The 12,255-nt window shown below is 43.0% G+C and overlaps 1 protein-coding gene across 2 annotated transcripts in view; it reads right to left on the bottom strand.

The window, feature by feature from the left end:
• SPAG6 (sperm associated antigen 6) overlaps positions 1-12,015 on the bottom strand; it is a 62,410-nt gene extending 50,395 nt beyond the window's left edge. The window contains exons 1-2 of one of the 2 annotated variants that reach the window (XM_082193643.1): positions 11,360-12,015; positions 10,469-10,564 (exon numbers count right to left, since the gene is read on the bottom strand). In XM_082193643.1, the coding sequence (XP_082049769.1) occupies positions 10,469-10,564; positions 11,360-11,384 (121 nt within the window). In that variant the 5' untranslated portion in view covers positions 11,385-12,015. The remainder of the gene's footprint in view (positions 1-10,468; positions 10,565-11,359) is intronic. The other variant, XM_082193642.1, reaches the window with a different exon arrangement.
• Positions 12,016-12,255: the final 240 nt, after the last annotated feature.

Raw genomic sequence — 12,255 nt, 5'->3', positions numbered from 1 at the left:
TATGAGAGTAAGCCAGTACTTAGAACCTCCTAATGATGGTGGGAGTGGCCCAACTAAATCACAATGTACACGCTCAAATGGCTCAGTTACTTTCCTATCTGAGCACCTACCCTTGCGTGCAACCTTAATCTTATTCTTGCAACAAGATAGACACTGCATAAAGAATTTACATGGTTTTAAGTTGAGGCCATTGACAATATTTTGTGTCTTAATTACATCAGCAAAATTCAGGTGTCCCAGAATTCTGTGCACCATGTGGACACACCCAGAATGTGGTCTTACATTCCTCAACCCCTGGCTTGACTGTGCTACTCCGCAATTTATAGGCGATTGGGAGTAGGTGCGAAAATACAGTCTATATAAACCATCAGATTCCCGGGCATACAATAGACGTTTGTTCCCCTCGAAAAACTCACACATTGACTTTAAGAAACACACAGTTATCCCTTGATGAGCAAAACACCTTACTGATAATAAATTGTCCATTGAGGGGCAGTAAATGCAGTTCGCTATTGTAATGTTTAAAGAGTCAAGTTTAACAGTACCCCTGCCAAGCGACTGCAGGACTTGTGAATTGGCTAAATGTACATTACCAATTTCCTCTTCGAAAGAAATAAACAAGCTTCAATCATTGCAAACGTGCTGCGATGCTCCTGAGTCGACAACAAAAGACTTCCACTTGGCACCTTTAGGTCTTTTACGATCTGTAGTCCGAGCATGAAAAGCTCACGGCTCGTTTCTGTCTCTACTATACGATGTCGGCTGCTGGGCTGACGACCGTGATTGACGAACAGAAACAGGCTTGGGAGTACTTTGCTTTCCTTTGGATCTGCAGTCCCTTGCAAAATGTCCTTGCTTATTGCAGAACCAACAACGCTTTGCAGCTTTAAATGCAGTTGTATCACCACAGGTTTGCATATGGCGTTCCTCATTCTTTCTGGAAACAGGAGTGCTTATGGCACAAGCCTCCCTTCTATCCAACTCGCCCATTAATCTTGCCGTTACCCCTTCCACAGTTAATTGTGCTGGTGGAACAGCAGATATCTGGCTAGCTATACCATCAAAGTCCTCATTAAGGGAACAAAGGATGATAAAAACATACTGAATATCAGGTACCTCCATGTCCCTTCGAATTAATTCGCCGCGTATTGCCTCCAGACGTCTCAAGTGTGCTGCCAAATCACCACCAGGCTGCAACTTCGTCTGGTACAACTGCTTGAAAAACATCAATGCAGACGCTGACTCTTTTCTAACATGCACTGCTGCAAGACTTAAGGTCAGCTTTCCGAACAGCAAGGTTGTTACTGGCCAAAAGGAATTTAAGGTCTTTATAAAATTTTTTCTGTGGTGCAGAGAGAGACTTTCCCATGATTGCAAGAGTTGCAAAAAGAGCAGGGAGCACTTACCGGAGGGATCCTTAGAAGGATGAGGGAGGCGCCTTTTTGCCCTGTCCGGGCGGAAGTAAGTGCTGATAAGTCCGTAACGTAGTCCAGAATCACATTCACACGGGAGCTCTCACCAGGGATCCACTACGTGGATGAACGACGCGTCTGCAGCCCTTGCCAGGCGAGGTGAGGCTGAACGTTGTTTAACAGCATGAAATCCGAAAGAAATCACACGGGAGCACTCACCAGGGATCCACTACGTGGATGAACGACGGGTTGGTGAGTGCTGAATAATGAAAAACAACGTGAAGTCCGAAGGCAGTCACACGGGGCACCAATTGTCGAGTTGCAGCTCGGCATCCAAAGAAAAATCAGTCTCACACCATGATAGGTTCCGAAATATGGCTGCTCGTAGGGCTAATGCAGCACAGCTTTTATTGTGTGAAATCAGAAAGATACAAAATACAAGCAAGCAATTTGTTCTAAGCCAGAAGATAAGGACCTTCGCACTAGCATCAGGCCATGCTACGTTAGCCAATCATATAGGACAGCACGAGCTGTTCACGCGCTGTTCATGCTCCAAGGATGCTTCTAGCTATGAAATCACCCTGCAACAATAAGAACTTTGCTCATGCTCTCATGTACAAGCAATCATTTTCCCACACTTTGGCAGTTTTCTTATTTCTTATATAGACTACTTGCTGGTCGCTGACTGCCAAATTAATTATTGCCCTGGCTTTTGCATCTCCTTTCGACCAAGCATTAGTTACAGGGTCAGGAGGGTCATCAGTTACATAGGTCCATACTTCTCTAGAGGTCAAAAGCGCCTCCACCCGAAAAGCCCATAAACTATAGTTCTCATCTGTTAGCTGTGGGAAGACCAGAGCCTTCTCAGCTTCAGGAACCCGGTCAACCATTCTGGAACTCTTCCAGACCCACAAAAACTACGCTAACAGGAGAAGGAGTTTTCAAACCTTTCTCAGAGTCCAAAAATATGCAGTCATCCACTCAGCAGCTGGGCCCATAACCAAAGATGTTGGCTTTTTGCAGTATAGTAACGCTGCAGAGAGCTTGCTGGGGAGATCATGCATTAAAAAGAAAGGACTCAAAAAGTACTTAAAGGTTTTAATAAGGAAAAACAAAAAACTCCATTTACACTAAATACATCAACAAACCAACATGACCCAACCACCAACCCATCCCCCAGGGTAATGGGAGAGCTAGGTGCTGCTCCTTATATACTCTACCCAAATGCTGACACGCCTTAATCAAATACAACTCAGCAGCACCTGCTATGTTTCACAGCTGTAAAGCTGGGTCTCGTTATCTTGCTCTGGCCCTTGCTCCGGCCCCTTAAAGACATACACATGGAGTGGAACAATGATGAACCTTTACATTTAAAGAAACCATTCAACAAGGTGGGCAAGTAGTCTAGATCAGCAGATTGATAGAGGAATATACAGATAATCAGTCTTCCCCCTTCCTCTTCCTCTTCCTCTTCCTCCCGTAGAACCCAAACCACATAGAGAGGATCTCTGCATATGTTTGCATTCACTGTAAAAGTGCAGAGACCTGTCTGTGCAAGGCAACTGGAGGCAACTTGGGCTATTCTATTTTTAAACTCAGTTAGTACCATATATCTGTTATCACAACTGCCAACTGTTACTGAAGGAGCAGAACAAATCCACAGCAGGATCCAAGATTAGTATCCCAAGAAACGTAGCAGAGAATCCAATCGCCTGTGCAGTGCAGCTTCAAAACTGATGGACAGTAAATTTTACTCAGAGTAGACCCACTGAAATTAATGGACCTAACATAGTCACATTCATTAATTTCAGCAGGACTACTTGGAGTAAAACTTAGTTGAATCCCGCCTATATATTTATTTATTGCGTTTACTTTTTTATTATTACTTCTCCAAGAAGCTCAAGGTGGCCTACATGGTTTCCCCCCTCCTCAGTTAATCCCCACAGCAAGACTATGAGGCTGGTTAGGCTGCAAAGCTGACTGGCCCAAGGTCATCCAGTGAGCTTCGTGGCTAAGGGGGTGTTTGAACCCTGGTCTCCCAAGTCCTACACTCTGACTTCTACACCGCACTTGGCTCTCAGTATTGTTACACCGCCTTTCTGAAAATTACCATGGTGGCGTAAAAGATCAAGGTCAATAAAAGTATTACAGCGAACAACAACGTCACAGAAAAATTAAAAGGTCAAATTTAAAAGATGTGCCTATACCTTTTCTAAAAACAGTTGCGCTCTGAATAAATATGCTGGTCTCTTCCTCACTGGGGATAGTCATGTTCCAGCCCCTACACCAAATGATTGGTTGTACTCTTGTGCTGGGATTCCTTTATTTGATAATAAGCGCATCAGAACATCAGAGCACCATTTTATATCCTACTTCCAATTTCAGAGAGCGTCTGCACTTTTGAAACCAAAACAACAGTGACAAGCCCAAGAGAGGGAAGAACCAGTGGACTCAGGAAAACCCCAAGGTTTTCAGAAGCACCCCAAAAAAAAGTATGGGGGAAAACCTAAGGGAGGGGAATCCCAAAACAACCCAGTGAGGGACTATACACACTCAGTGGGGACAAAATGTGTACTGATTGCTGGGGAGGAAACAGAAACCAAATGCTAAGAAAGAAGAGCTAAAAAGGGAGGAAGAGACAAACAGAAATAAAAAAGCTTAGACAGACCAATCTCATTGTCTGGATATGTCATTTTCTGGCTCACGCTGAGAAGCTATTTTTACATATCCTCAGGGATGGAAATGAGAGCTGCCTATGGTAATTGATGGAGAAATTCAATATTTTAATATAGCTATGATTGGGCACCAGTGTGTCCACGCCACACACACAGCAGCAGCAAAGAGAAGACTTCCCACTCTTTCTAACTCAGTTCTTAATTAGTACAGAATATTAAAAGAAGCCTACAAATTCCAAGCAAATGCAATTAATAGTCCATTTTCCAAAATGGCTTATGACAGACAAGTAATGTGTAGTTCACACTGCATACTAGGCTCTGACTGGTTCACAACAACCCTGCAGTGTTGTCCAGTGATATTAGATCCCCTACTGCTCATGGGGAGTTGAACTGAAGCTGAGAGATTCTAACAACCCTTGCTTTTGTTTCCCACATTGCAGGCTGGACAGTAGTAAACAACAACTCTTCAGTATAACTCACTGCTTTACTCCTATCACTCCTAGAAGGGCTGCACTGAAAGTAGCTTACAGCAGCCCAGCAATGTAGCTCGCTGTGAACACTGCAAGGCAGAAATGAGGCTAAGGCTGGCTTGCACTTCCCATCAAGAGTCTCACATATCTCTCAGGTTGCAGCAAAGGTCATTCTACTTACATTGCCCTCCCTGTAGGCCAAATCAAGCACTCAACTACATGCCGCAACCTTAAGCTGTACTGAATGGATGCAGACTGGTTACACTTTTAAAATGTTCAAAAACTTTTTTTTATTCGCAGATGGTTTAAGACCCAAGTTAGAGCACAGACTCTTTCTTGATATTAATTTTTGCTTGTTTTCAATCCCCTTAGCCACAGGATCAGGTCACACACACACCAGGGACACAATACAACATTTTGTTGTGTGGCCTTACTTGTTCCCTCTGATAATGAAATTCCAAGGGCTTTGTCAAAGCTGAGGCTGTTGAAGAGGCCAGAGACCATCTTGGCTGTGAGCCCTGGAAGATCTGCTCCCTGCTTTTCTGGCCTGACTGTCTGACTCCAGCTACAAAAGCTGCTAGACAATTATTGTGGTATTGTTTGGGCTGTTTTGTTAGAGGTTGTTGTTGTTAACTTACACATATTCATTTTTAGATATTATTAGGATTTATGTGGAAATGATTTCAATTTGATTGTGTACTTTTTGATGTGGTTTCTTTTTTGTTTATGGCTTTTGTTACGTTTGTAATTATGTAAATCTTGTCATCTTGTAAGCCATCTTGAGCATGGTTTTAACTATGAAAAGGCAGCATACAGTGGTACCTCGGGTTAAGTACTTAATTCGTTCCGGAGGTCCATACTTAACCTGAAACTGTTCTTAACCTGAAGCACCACTTTAGCTAATGGGGGCCTCCTGCTGCCGCCGCGCCGCCAGAGCACGGTTTCTGTTCTCATCCCGAAGCCAAGTTCTTAACCTGAAGCACTATTTCTGGGTTAGCGGAGTCTGTAAACTGAAGCGTATGTAACCTGAAGTACCACTGTACAAATAAAATGATGAATATAATGATGATGTTTTATTCCTTCTGTAGACAAAGCAACAAAATCCACACATAAGAGGGATGTATCAGCAGACTTGGGGGAACATCTAGGGTTTGTAGAATTAAGAAGAAGCAGCAGCAGCCCCAAAAATCAGTTCAGTCAGGACTGAACATGTTCAGTGGCCCAGTGGGGAACAGAAAACTGGGTGAAGAGGGGAATGGAATGCTGTTGAGGAGAGTACGGCTAGCTGGCTGAAATACTGAAGAGGAGCATAGCACTCCATCTTGTTAATGTTAAACTGAATTCTACTGAAAAACCAGTACAGTACATTAGATTAGAATTGGGTCTTACGCAACCACGCACTTCAGGTGTGTATCAGTAAGACAGCAGAGATTTCTTCTGTTGTGGGAGAAGCTCTGGTTCCAAATTAATCATGGATGACCCCCATGCTGTGCTCAGGCTCCCCTCCCTCTCCCAATGCCTGGTATGCTTCTTTGATTTAATGCTTACCTGGCACTTTGACATAGCCACTCTAGGGGGTGTGTTTTAGCTTATATACTGCTCCAGGCAACAGAACAGGAAATGACTTCACGACTGTCAGAAGGCCAGCCAATCTGCACAACCAGCAGAATCAGGGGCGTGCCTTCCACTAGGCTAGGCAAGGAGGCAACCTTAGGTAGTAGCAGCAAGGCGTTGGCAGTTGTTTTATGTGCCACATGGCCTAACCTGCACCCGCTGCTGCCCTCAGGTGCAACTGAAGACACCCTCCCATCACTAGCATTTCATTAAGATTCAATTGCCAATTTGCCTGCCTTCTGTATATGGAGTTGTGGGTGGAAATGCGGGTGAAGGTACATCTCCCCTGCCTCAGGCAGCAAAATATATTGGGCCAACCCTGGGAAGAGGGAGTTGCTCCCGAGCTCAATTCTCTTACGTTAGTTGTATGTATGAAGGGAAAGCTCTTAGTGATAGATAAGCTGATAGCAGAAGGAGACAATCACAATTCTTTTCCTTTTCAGTGCCATATAAATAGCTTCATTCCAGCCTTGGTTTTTATTTAGAGGCAGCATAACAGATTTCTCTGTTGTAGGCTAGACAAGTGTTTCTCAAACTGAATTTCATATTCCTTATGGAAATAATTAACTATGCTCATTTTCTGTCATAAGAGTTTCTAGTCAAAATATGACCACTGTACCAATTCATTACAGTCAGAAGATTTGGACAAGAAAATTCTACTTTTAACAACAACAACAACAAATATTTAGTCAAGAATAATCACAGTGGAAAAATATGTTGTGATGTTTGTCATTTCTTTGTAGGTTAATTTAGTGATGAAGAAAGAGATTAACAGCACTGGAAAGAGCTATGCATGGGGGTGTGATGAGGAGTGTTAAGCACCCAAAACCAGGGGGGGGGGAGAATCTGTATTCCTTGAACACACTGGTAGAAATACTGACATAGTTCACCATTCCACGCATGGGCCTTATATTCTGAGAAAGACTGAAAAATATGACACTAAAATGTGCTGCTTCACCTGATTACTACATTCGTACCTCAGAAGTTAAACGGAATCCATTCTGGAAGTCCATTCGACTTCCAAAATGTTCAGAAACCAAGGAACTGCTTCCGATTGGCTGCAGGAAGCTGCTGCAGCCAATCAGAAGCCGCGGAACCCGCATCAGACGTTCGGGTTCCAAAGAACACTCGCAAACCGGCACACTCACTTCCAGGTTTGCAGCATTCGGGAGACAAAAGGTTTGACTCGCAAGGCGTTCGACTTCCGAGGTGCAACTGTACTGAGTAAAAACTGGATTTCCCAGTTTGGTTAGTTGCAGTTTGTCAAACATCCTTACTTAAAGGGGTTGTCCTTGTCCTGAAAGGATATACTGTATCTCCTTCTACACTACATATTTGTAAATCAGACCTGCACAACTTGTGGCATATGGAAAACTCAGTTCACTAGCTACGTAGTGTAGTGATAACCCCCTCTGCTTTTGAAGATCGAGACTACAGCAACAAAAAGGTTTACTGAGCTCCAGGTAGACCACTGTATCAGGGCGTGTGAGCTACATTCAGCATGGTGGGTGGTAAATGTGCAGGCTGAGTCATCAAAATTCTTTGCATTGTTTCAACATACAGGTCCCTTCCAACATGAGGAGATGCCAACATACTCAGAGGTGCTGCAAGAAGTATGAGAAATATAACTGAAAAAGTGAAAAGGATACTTTTTATAGGTGAACATATGATTTAAAATACATCACCAGTTTTTGAACGATACATTTTTCATCAGCCACAGCAACCATATTGTTAAACACAATGTTTATTTATATCCCTCTTTTTCCTTCAGCATTTAAGAACCAGCTTGTATTTTCATACCTCACTAGCTGCAATTCTTATAAGAGTTTCCTCTCTTGCAATCGTTATTTAAATCAGACTTACAGATTATTATTTTTTTTAAAAAAATTGAAAAATCTCACACAAGTGAGATATCCTGAGATGTACAAGTATGGGGCTTAAATATAAATATTACCGTAATCATTTCTCATTAACAATTAAAAGTTATAATCTGAAATTAGAAGGATTTCAGTGATGGTGAGCACTATTTTCAGGGCTGGAACAAGGATTCTTTTTAGAGAAACAGTTTTTTCAAGTTTAAATTTTTTTCATTGTATTTCTACACTGGATATTGCACCCTTAAACCGTGATCCGCTGTTATTGAAGCAAACATCTTCATTATGTTTTTTTATTTAAAAAACCTCTTCAATGAAGGTTACACACATTACAGCCTTGTTCTGATACCTCTTATCCACAAGAGTATAATGCACAAAATTATAGCATTTTAAGATAGGTACTTACAATAGGTTATAAAGGTGACAGCTATTTTTTGGGTATGTGTTACCTTCAAAGCCCATCTTAAGAACATACCTTAACATGCTATAATTTTAACACAAAGCCCATTGATATGAAAATGTGTTTCTTTCTTCTTCCTTTTCCCAGGGCACTTCATGATAAAAGCTCAATTTGAAAAGATACATCTTACAAAATTGAAGAGACATATTACCAGCTTAAGAATTTTTGTAAGCTTACTGATATCGGGGAAAAAGAACTAGGTGGTTAGGAATTTACTAACAACAGGGTAAATGTTGATAGTAGGAGAACAGGAGAAGGATTGGTTGGGGAAATCCTGAAAGGTTGCAAAAATGCATAAACTCACAAAATTTGCATGGTTGACTTATGGCAGACAACAGATGAAAGGATTTCAGGAATTAGTGGCTTCAACTGATTTAATTTATGAAAATCAGATATAAGTTGAATATTGACAAATATATAATGAACATGAATGGGTCCAAGAGCTCTTACATCGCTCTTGTAAGACATCTTCTATATGCAGGGATTTTTTAATTATTATTTTGTATTGAGGAATATTCAATCATGTCAGTACCTACTCCATCTGCAGTCTGACAAAGCACAGTCTAGTTACAGGTATAAACATCAGCTGCTGTTTGTGAGCACTATGCCATGAATAGTCAATATGGAAGAAATCAAGCACGTGGGATTTCTCTCTCTCACACACACACACACACGGCCGCAAGTACAAATCATGTCACTATTTATAAACAGATCGGCTAAATTAGAAGAACATGCATTTTTATATTTGGTGAAGTTCTTAGGATTGTTTTAGCATCACCATCGTATGAATGTGGTTGGGGGTTTTTTCAGAAGTAGCCCGGTCCCCACTATGTTCAGGGACATGGGACTGTAGCCTAGCAGAACAATCCTATGCATATTTACTTGGAAGTAAGTCCTATTACATTCCATGGTGCTTTGTCTCTAGTAACTGATTAGACTTGCAGTCTAAAACTAAAAATATTAAAATTTAAACAGATCACTCTCCAAGTAAGTAACATTTCTGTAATCTGGCCTGGGAGGAGGGCAGTAAGTGACTCCTGCTACGAAAGCTGAGGTTGCTGAACACACTCTTGGCCTGGGGTATTGTTTAGGAGATATGAGGGAACCGTTGCTGCTATTGATATTTTAAAAACTGCACCCTTATTATAGATTTTTTTATTATTTATGTTGAAATTGTGCAATTTGATTGTGAATTTTTTTTAATGTTTTACTTATTGTTTATGGCTACTTTTGTTTTACTGTAATTATGCACTCTTTTTTCATGTTTCATCTAGAGCATGATTTGAACTATGGAAAGACAACATACAAATAACATTATATATGTGTGTATGTATGTAAACTTCGGCAATCAAGTTTTGGACTATATATATGTTTGAAAGATTATAAAATTAAATTAAATTAAAAACCAACATAAAACTTCTTTTTGTGTCACAGTGATGTCTTCTTCTCCGGATATAAGATTTGCTTGTCTGGGAAAAATCGTATTTTAGAAAAGCAGCATTGTGAATTCTGAAAACAGTTTGTTTACTCTGCTGTTTCAAGTATCACCCTGAGAAGGCAATTGTTAAGTACTGTACAATTAATACCTGTTTTATACCCTCCTCTTCTAACAGCAATGCCTAGAATAGAAAGACTTGGCACTGAGTGGTGAATTGCAGTCCCCACCCCTGCTCTGTCTTTCATTACTTGAAATAGTCTGCAAACAGCTTGTAAATAGTCACACATGTGAGGAGTTCCCTTGGTGCAATGTGTGGCTATATGAAGCTAATATTTCAGCTGACTTTAATGGATAGACATATGTCTTACCTGCTCATTTTATTGGACCATCTTTAAGCTATCTAATAAGGAAGGGGACTTCAAAAGTATCAGACTGCTCTCAGTTCTATGGTAAGATAAACAAAAGGGTTTATGCATTTTTTTTTATTCTGAAGCACTGTTTTTTTTGTTGTGTTTGTTTGTTTACCTGCATTCTGAAGAGTCTCGATATTTTGCGGCCTAGTAGCAAGTTCTGCAACAGTCTGAACAAACTGCGTTCGGGCTCTTTGATACTGCTCAAAGACTGCAAAGAAGGAAGAAGGCAGAATAAGTGCATTTCAATGAGGGCTTCCTATCACAAACCTTCACACACTAGATACAGGCCCAGATAAGCAGGAAATGTATTGTGACACCTTATAGAGTCTATAGCTCAAAGAAAAGATGATGACACAAGCTGTCCTGAGCAAGAAGCAAAGGCTGTATTCCGAACCCTACTGGTAAACGGCATTTCCGTGCGCTGCTCTGGTTCCCCGGAAGCGGCTTAGTCATGCTGGCCACATAACCCGGAAAAAACTGTCTGCGGACAAACGTCGGCTCCCTCGGCCACTAAAGCGAGATGACTGCTGCAACCCCAGAGTCGTCCATGATTGGACCTAATGGTCAGGGGTCCCTTTACCTTTACTTACCTGTGAGTTAGCCCCACTGAATTCAACAAAACATATTCTCATGCTTAAAGTTTATTTCCATAAACTTTTATAGATTGACTTTATGACTCAATGAGGCTTATGGATTAATGGGGGGAGGGGGTTAGAAACCAAATTACAACAGTACATAATAGAATAAAATATAAAAACAGACAATTCATGGCAAGTAAACTCCAGTGAGTTCAGTAGCAAATACTCCTAGGAGGATTACTGTATTGTCCTGTGTACACATTACCAGGACTACTCAGAAAGTCTCATTTAATTCAAGGAGGTTTACTCGCAGGTAAATGGAAGATTCTGTTGCGTGGGCACGCTTTCCCCCCCTTTCCTTTCCTTTTCAAGAAACTGTAAAGCTCAGAAACCCCCCAGTACACAAAACCCAGCCTTAAAAATACCTTGCAAGACCTGCCTCTGACTCATGGCTCTTGCTGGTCACCCACTTCCAAGAGCCTCGGCAGCGTCCCCGTGGGGTGGCGTCTCGCCCCCTGGATCCCCCCGCGGCCTTGAGGGGGTCTTGCTCCTCCGCTTCGCCTCTCCACTCAGAAACCCGAGAGGGTCCTGCAGCTCCGCCTGCCCCTCCTCGGGCTCCGCGCTTCCCCGTCTTCCCCCGGGGCCTTTTCAGTTTGGGCCGCGGTGTGTATCCTTCTCCTTGGCAACCGAACGGAAGCCGGCGCCATCAAGGGGCGGGAGGGAGGCCGCGGCCTGCGCCTCATTGTGACATCAGGCGGGCGCGGAGCGAGAGGGCCGGCCAGCCGGCGGCGCCTTGCGCTGGGCTCTCGCGCACGGAAAGGCCGGCGCAACGCGATCCTAACGCTGCGTTCCTTGAGCCCTTTTTCCTCCCCCTCCCTCTGCACTTCTCCAGCTCGTTGGGAAAGGCCGTCAGGCGACGTCCTTGCCGCTTGGATCTACAAAAAGAAAGCCTCTCCCTGCCAAGGTTGGCTGCGATCCTGGTTAGGCGTACACTAAGTACTGTACACCTGATGGTTGCATCTGAAGCAAGTGCGAGTCAGCGTTTGCCATTAAGGCCAATGGGAGGAGCTTGAACATAGGAACGGGGGAAAACCGCCTTATACCGAGCAGTGGCGTAGCGTGGGGGTGCAGGGGGGGCCGGCCGCACCGGGCGCAACATCTGGGGGTTAGGGTTAGGGGGCGCAAATAACTTACCTTGCCCCGGGTGCTAACAACCCACGCTACGCCACTGATACCGAGTCAGACCATTTGGTCCATCTAGCTCAGCACTTGCCCACCTTGGCTGGCAGCGCCTCTCCAGACGGAGCTCCCTCTCCCAGAG

This window comes from Podarcis vaucheri (genome assembly GCF_965113315.1).
Source record: "Podarcis vaucheri genome assembly, chromosome: 12".
NCBI classification, from domain to species: domain Eukaryota; kingdom Metazoa; phylum Chordata; class Lepidosauria; order Squamata; family Lacertidae; genus Podarcis; species Podarcis vaucheri.
Note: the sequence above shows the minus strand (reverse complement) of the source record. Positions and strands in the feature narration are given on the sequence as shown.